The following is a 7,333-nucleotide window of genomic DNA, read 5'->3' on the forward strand; positions in this document are numbered from 1 at the left end:
GGCACCAGGTTTGATAAGCTACAATTAGTTTATTGGAAACACAGAGTGAAACAAAGGCAAAGAAACAGACTGGTAGTGGAGACGTGGGCTTTGTCGAAGCCTCCGCCGGCAGCCCTGGAAAGAAGTGCTCTTCCCTCCCACCGCTCAGGGCCCTCACAGAGTTTCAGGAAAGCCACCATCAGCGTTCCCCACCTCCATTCCACCGGTTCAGGCACACTGGCGGATTCCCAGGAAGTGCAGACAGCAGGATTCTGGGGTCTGCCCTGTCCCTGCGAGCCGGGGTGAAGGGGTCAGGCAGGACGCGTGAATCCAGCGGAAAAAAACAGAAGGCAGAAGAAAGGATGAATCCTGAAGACAACAAAGCCACTACTAGGAAAGGCTACGGAGAGAGGCCAAGGTGCCGCCCCAACCTCTCCAGGGCTCAGGGCGCGCGGGGGGGGGGGGGGGGGGGAATGGCCCACGGAGGGAGCGGGTAGGGAGGCCCGCAGAGTGCGCACATCTGGCCACCGGCTTGCGGGGGGGGCCGGGGCCTGGCGGCTGGCGGTCGTGGGGCGGCGTTGGCGGGGCGCTCGGGATGCGGGAGGTCCTGGCCGGAGGGTGACGGGGATGCTCGCTGGCTGGCGGCGGCGGCGGCAGCCCCCTAGCACTTCTGACAGCTCCCGCCGCAGGCCGGGGCGCAAGAGCTGGTGCCCACCACCATGTTGCCGCTACAGGGGGCGCTGCAGACTCTGTTGGTGACAGCAGGGGCAGCACCGGAGGCGCAGAGATCGCCACAGACGACGCCACCGCGGGAGCTGCTGACGCCTGAATGGGGGACAGAACACATAAGGCGCGGCCACAGAGGGCGACTGGGGGGGCGGGGGTTCAGCGAAACCGGCCCTCCCCCAGGACGTGCCCCCACCCCCAGATGGAGAAGGGGGAGGCTCGCACTACTTACACACATTCACGGCGCCGACGCCCTCACACAGCCTGTTGGGAAAGGAAAAGAGACAAATGTCGGTGCCGCAGGCCAGCGCCGGGCCCCCGCCGCCAAGGCGAAAGCGAGAACCGTGCCCTCCTCCTGGACACTCTCTGAGGGGAAGGGGTGGTAAACGGGCCCATCTGGAAGCCGTAGCCCAGCCCCCACGTGGGCTCTGGAGACAGAAGGCCCAGGGTGTCTGGTAGCCCTTCTTAGCCCTGCAACCTCAGATTTGCCCTGCCTCACTCGGCCTCCCTCCTCCTAGGAATATCTGCTAGATCCCCTAGATGGAATCCATGGCCCATGTAGGTGCTTAGTGCCTGCCAGGTGGCACACAGTTCACACGTGCTGGTTTGATCTACTTGTAAACACATTTCAGGGGCAGCAGATTTGACTTCTTAAATCTGGCCTGATTGGTGGTCCCTAGAACCTGGGCTTCAGGAGGGCAGACGTTTCCGCTCGTCTTTTCCCCACTGCAGAGTGGAGAGTGCCTAAAACAATGTTTGGCTCCATAAACGACTGTTGGCTAAATTGAATGGGATTTTAGAACCCATTTAAAACAGGCTCAGAGACTGTCTACACAGGTTCCCTCATTTGACAAATGGAGACACTGAGGCCCAGAGAGAGGAAATAACCAGTGATAGAGGCAGGGCTACAATTCAGGGCACCTAACTCCATGCAGCCCTCATCTCCTTCCCACACAACACATCTCCTTAAGGGAAACAAATGGGAGTCCCTCTGATAGCACCATGGCAAAGGGTTGACAACATCAGCTTCAGACATGAGGAGAATCCGCAGCCCACCACGTACTCAGCCCATGCCCAGGGTTCACAGGGAACCCACACCAAAGCTTCTGAGCTCAGCCCAGGGGCCCTATGCGGCAGAGGGATGGGCCGCTCAGTTTCCGGTGCTATCTCCAGGCTTCTCTTGAACTTCCAAACTCAGTCTTGAAAGATTCTTCCTTCTGGAAGTCTCCACTAATGAAACTCCCCAGGCCCAGTGAGCCACGGGTCCTCTGAGCTCTCCAAAGCAATTACTTGAGGTTGTGGCAAGTCTCACCACGGGACCACTTTGATTCCAGCTATCAAACCTGTGTCCCCATCTCCCCACTGCACAGCATGCTCCCAGGGGCTCCCTCCGCCTCCTCACACTGCACTCGCTTCTGCTTGAGAGCGGGGGCCTGGCTATACACAAGAAGAGGGAGCCTCGGGGAGTGAACACCTGACCAACCCAGGGGCAACATTCTGGGAGTGATGTCCTCATAGGAGATGAGCAGCTGCCCTCCAGCCGTAGGAAGGCTGAATGGTGAATGGGTCTTCCCTGCCACATCCAAAACTACCAATAAGCAAAAATGCTAGAACAGGACACAGCTGCCTCAAGGGACAAGTCCCTGCTATCTGTCCACCCTCGGTCCTACCTGCTGCGATGGAAGACCACTTAGGGGGACGCACTGTAGTTGGGATATATAACAGTGAGTTGATAAAATCCCCTGTGGAGATGGTCATTATGGGATAAATATAAACTGCCAGGGTGGGGCCCAGGGCCAGGCTTGAGAAGAGAGCTAGAGCCTGAGTTATGTGCAACAAGGGCCAGGAAGGGAAAAGCACTTCCAAGGGAAGGTGGTTACAAGCCCAGGCTAGTGTTCTCAAGAACAACAATCCCTATGGCCTGACTCCCGGCTCTCGTGGAGGCAGATTTGCAAAAGGTTCCAATCCCATTTTAGCACATAGGCAGGCATGACTGACTCAAAGAGGGCTAGAAACATACCAAAAGGACTTACTCATTACCTGTAAATGCAGGATGGGGAGATTTGGAAATGGGAGTCCAGTGATGCCATTAGGCACATGGCACGCTGGGAACCCAGGCAAGGCTGGGAGAGAAAATAGGCTACAGTACCCACCTCTGCTCCTCGCCCTCCAGCAGCCGCCTGTAGGTGGCGATCTCGATGTCCAGGCCCAGCTTGGAGTTCATCACCTCCTGGTACTCCTTGACCAGGCAAGCCATGTCCTGCTTGGCCTTCTGCAGGGCGGCCTCCAGCTCCGCCAGCTTGCAGCGGGCATCGCTCAGAGCCGCCTCGCCCTGCTGCTCCGACTGGGTCACTGCGGCCTCCAGCTTGGAGTTCTGGGGGCCCAGAGGAGAACAAGGTGGGTTATGGTCCTGGGTCTCTCTGTCCATTTCCTGGATGTGTCCAGTCTCTCCCCTCCTCCAGCAGGGAACACCCCAAGAACAGGCCTCTCCCATCATGAGCCAGGTGCCCTCGAGGGTCCACAACCAAGGACTTTAGTCATGCAAATGGGCTAGAGCATGAATAGTGAGATCCACTGGGGACACACACTACCTGTGTGACCCTGGAGAGGCCCCAGGCAACACTTACCTGGCACTTGGCATTCTCAACCTCAGCGGTCAGCCTCTGGATCATGCGGTTGAGCTCGTTGATCTCTTCCTTGGTGCGGCGCAGGGTCTCCCCGTGCCGGATCACCGTGGCCTTCATCTCCTCACACTGGGGGGAAGCAGAGATGCTCCTGAGGCTCAGATCGCAGTGTCCCACCCACTCAGACACCACAGATGATTGGTAGGTTGTATAGTGCTCAGCCTATGCAACCATATGTGGCAGCCTTGCCCAGCCACTATAACCTGAGAGCTGTCTGGCCTTCTGTTACCATCCAAGGGATCGGAATCCCCAGACAAAAGAAACCTTGTTATTATATACCTGGATTCCCTGCCACTGCCATGTCTAGGAAGCAGGTGTCCTATGCCCCTCACCTTGCTGCGGTACCAAGACTCAGCCTCAGCCCGGCTGCGGCTGGCGATGTCGTCGTACTGAGCCTTGATCTCGGCCACAATGCAGTCCATGTTCAGGTCCCGGCTGTTGTCCATCTTGACGATGACCGAGGTGTCTGAGATGTGGGCATTGAGAACGCGGATCTCCTGCAGACGGTGGGGGGTGGGAGGATGGAAGGATCTTGTTTACACCCCAGCCTCACCCACCACAGTATGGACCCAATCTTCTCTGGTCTCCAGCCGCTGCCCACATGACAGCCTCATGGACTGCAGCCCCAGCCCAAATCCCTAGCCAACTCCAGTCCCAGACCAGAGCCCCCTCTTCCAGGCTGGCTGCCAGTCTTCTGCCTGGCCCGCAGCCCCTCACCTCCTCATACAGGCGCCGCAGGAAGTCGATCTCCTCAGTCAGGGCCTCCGCGTTGGCCTCCAGGTCTGACTTGCGGAGGTAGGCGCAGTCCACATCCTGGAAAAGTGGGGTGTCTTTGAGCGAAGAGGACCCATGGTGGTCATCACCCCAAGCTCCTCTCCCTTCTCCCCCGTCCTCGGAGGCCAGGGGAAAGGATTCCCAGTGTTCCTATTCCCATCCCATCTCCATCTCTTCTGGCCTGCCCAGGATGGTCTTCACAACCTCCTGCCCTTCTGGGAAAAAACCCCTTTGTGCCTGGAGATGGGCCACCAGCCTCGCACTCCTCTTATGATCCCAGCTCTCCTTTGTAGCCTCCTTAATCCAAGAAGCCCATCAGACGGACTCCCTGCTTGGCCACCTCGACCCCTCCCCAGTCCCCCCGCAGTCCTCCCAGACTCCACCTGGCCACTCCCGGTTCTGCTCCATCCTCCCCACACCCTGGGGCTGCACCCTTCCTTTTTGTCAGACTTCCCACAACGTTAGACAGGATACTGTCCCTCCACAGAGAGCCTGCAGCTGCTCTGCCTCCCCGGGACCCCTGCTGGAGACCACCACTTCCAAAGCAGAGCAGGACATCCAGAGGTCAGCCCAGCCATCCCTCTGCCCCAGGGCAGGGTGCTAGTGGACACTGCAAGGTTATCACCCTTCATCAGCGACCTGAATGAGCCTTTCATGACCTGATTTCTGGGATTTGCTATCTCGATGTGGCCAGGTCATGTACCCCACACTGAGGTTGAGACCCTCTGGGTCTCCCCAGGAAGAGTCTGTCATTCCAGGATCCCTGGTGTCTATGCTTCTGATGCCACATTACTTACCTTCTTCAGAGCCACAAATTCATTCTCAGCTGTTGCTCTCAGAGAAACTTCCTCCTCATACCTGAGGCAGAAGAGGGCAGAGAGGGAAGTCAGGGAAGGGCAGGTCTCTCCAGAGGCTGCTGCCACTTCATACCAGTGAAGGGGGCAATATTAGGAACCTCCCAGCAGCCGGGCCCCCGGCAGCTCTGCTGGAGCCTTTCTTTCTGGCTGGATCTGGAATGTGTCTGGGATTCTCTCCCCACTTTGAATTGAAGGGCCCGGAGAGCCTATGTTCCGGGACCTTACAGCCCCATTCCCAAAGCTGCTGTGAGGTTCCCTCAGGAAGAAAATAAGGACACAGCACACAGCCCTGGGCTACGATTGCAGAGCAACCCCCCTCCCCTGGGTGTCCATCCTAGCTCAGGCTGGGGGCCTATGCCACCCATCAACCATCAGCACTCAGCACCCTAGGCAGCGGGTCACCCAGAGCCCCAGAACCTGTCACCCCAAGGTGCTACAGGTAGGAACTGAGAGGTCAGTGGGAGAAGGCCTGAAGCCAGCAGAAGCCCCCTCTCCCCTGCCTACCGGGCCCAGGGGACAGCCTCCGAGAAGAGAAGGCCAAAGTAGGAGAGATATGTGTGCTGGGGGATTCCCAGGCTTGTGTTCAGGCAGGCCACTGACCACCAGTGGCACAGATGAGAAGATTCTACTGCACAAGGCACCCCCTGCACCAGTCTGCATGGCCTCTTGCCCTTCTGGGAAATTCTTCTCAAATCTAATCCAATGGGCTCCAAGTCAAGTCCATTTCCGGACTGTGCCCAGCGTCATTCCCGGCTGCACTCACTTCTTCTTGTAGCCCTCCATCACTTCCTGCACGTGGTTGAGCTCTGAGGCCAGCCTCCCGCTGTCGGCCTCCACGCACTCGGCCTCCCTCCTCAGCGTCTCGATGTAGCCCTCGAACAGGGGCTCCAGGTTGCTCTCGCAGCACCTGCGGTTCTGGTAGAACTGCCACTTGGTCTCCAGCAGCTTGTTCTGCTGCTCCAGGAAGCGCACCTGCGTTCAGGGTATGAGGAGGGGGTCAGATGGCTCCTGGTGTCCCAAAGCCAGTTTGGGGTGGGGCTGATTGCTTTAGGGTAAGCTCCCAAGCCTGTAGCTCAGCAGAGATTTGGCAGAGAGGGGCAGTGGGAGACAAGGTGACTTCTGGCTTTCCTGACTGTCATCTGTGTCTGGAGTTTCCAATTTAGGGATGGGAGCCAGGGTTGGGAAATGTCAGTCCCTGCTCTCAGGGACGTTGACTTATCCAGGCCTGGTGAGTCCAGGTGGCATGTGGTTTGGAGCCCGCCAGAGGTCTCTATTTTGCCTCTGACCCGGTGCCCAGCCTAGGTCCTGAGCGTGGGTGGGGTACAGGAAGGCTGCGGTCCAGGACACCCACCCATAGGATGGCCCTCTGGTCCCCTTCCCATTTCTTATGTGCATTCTTGTGCCTGCGTGCATGGACTGCCCTCTTGCTCTGGCATGCCAGTTCCAAGCCTGTCCTTGTCTCTCTGTGGGGACCTGCGTGCCTGGACGGAGGTTGCATGTGATAGCAACACTATCAAATCAGGAGCCTCTGCTCTATATACTCATGTCTTTGGTCCACGGGTGCCCTGGGTGTGTGTCCGTGTCCTCCATCAGACTGGGAGCTCCCCTGGACCACACCTCCTCTCTTCAGTGCCTAGCCCAGGAACCGAAGGCTCAGGAAGGGTGTGATCAAGGACACCCACCTTGTCGATGAAGGCAGCGAACCTGCTGTTGAGGCACTTGATCTGCTCCTTCTCCTCGTGCTTCACGCACTGCGCATTGGGGTCGATCTCCAGGTTGAGGGGCGTGAGGAGGCTCTCGTTGACCGACACGCTGGTGATGCAGGGCGGGCTGGGCCCGCACACGCCGCCGGAGCGGTAGCCGAAGCTGCGGCCGCAGGAGCCGGCGCGGAAGCCGCCGCAAACGCTGTGGCTGCCAAAGCCCCCGGTGAGGCCGCGGTAGCAGGAGACGCCGCGGTAGGGGGAGGCCGTGATGCAGCAGCGGCCCGGCCGGGGCCCGCAGGCCGACATGCAGCTGAAGGCAGGGCCAGCACAGTAAGATCCACAAGTCATGGTCCTTCTTGGGGGCAAGGGAAGCTCTGAGGAGGGAGACGTACTAATGGAGGGCACAGTGGTTGAAGTGTTTGTGTCTTGGACGTCTTCGGGCCTTTTATATATGCGGGGAGCCTAATGCGTCCATGGGTTAGGAGCAATTAGATGCCTTTATTGGCTTGGGTTGTTTAGCTGCCTTGGCTCCTCCCTTAATGTGCTTAATTGGGGGCCAGATGTGGCCAAATGTTTATGGCCTTTTACCCCAAACTGCACAATTGTGTAT

The 7,333-nt window shown here is 58.4% G+C and overlaps 1 protein-coding gene across 1 annotated transcript; it reads right to left on the reverse strand.

Moving 5' to 3' along the window:
- Window positions 1-471: 471 nt before the first annotated feature.
- Window positions 472-7,071, reverse strand: LOC113921567 (keratin, type II cuticular Hb6). The gene is made up of 9 exons (XM_027592387.1): window positions 6,703-7,071; window positions 5,784-5,992; window positions 4,961-5,021; window positions 4,107-4,202; window positions 3,722-3,886; window positions 3,333-3,458; window positions 2,859-3,079; window positions 938-969; window positions 472-804 (listed from the first exon to the last, which is right to left on the reverse strand). Exons 1-9 carry the CDS (start codon window positions 7,069-7,071, stop codon window positions 641-643), a joined length of 1,443 nt encoding a protein of 480 aa, XP_027448188.1. The 3' UTR covers window positions 472-640.
- Window positions 7,072-7,333: the final 262 nt, after the last annotated feature.

This window comes from Zalophus californianus, chromosome 9 (assembly GCF_009762305.2).
Source record: "Zalophus californianus isolate mZalCal1 chromosome 9, mZalCal1.pri.v2, whole genome shotgun sequence".
Lineage (NCBI taxonomy): Eukaryota > Metazoa > Chordata > Mammalia > Carnivora > Otariidae > Zalophus > Zalophus californianus.

What these genes read in the sequence shown, in the direction of transcription:
- LOC113921567 (XM_027592387.1), bottom strand. Translation starts at nt 7,071, where the DNA reads ATGACTTGTGGATCTTACTGTGCTGGCCCTGCCTTCAGCTGCATGTCG. An exon ending in AGTCTTGGTACCGCAGCAAG is followed by an intron (nt 3,459 to 3,721) that starts GTGAGGGGCATA and finishes GCTTCCCCCCAG; the next exon opens with TGTGAGGAGATGAAGGCCAC. An exon ending in TTGAGAATGCCAAGTGCCAG is followed by an intron (nt 3,080 to 3,332) that starts GTAAGTGTTGCC and finishes CTGGGCCCCCAG; the next exon opens with AACTCCAAGCTGGAGGCCGC.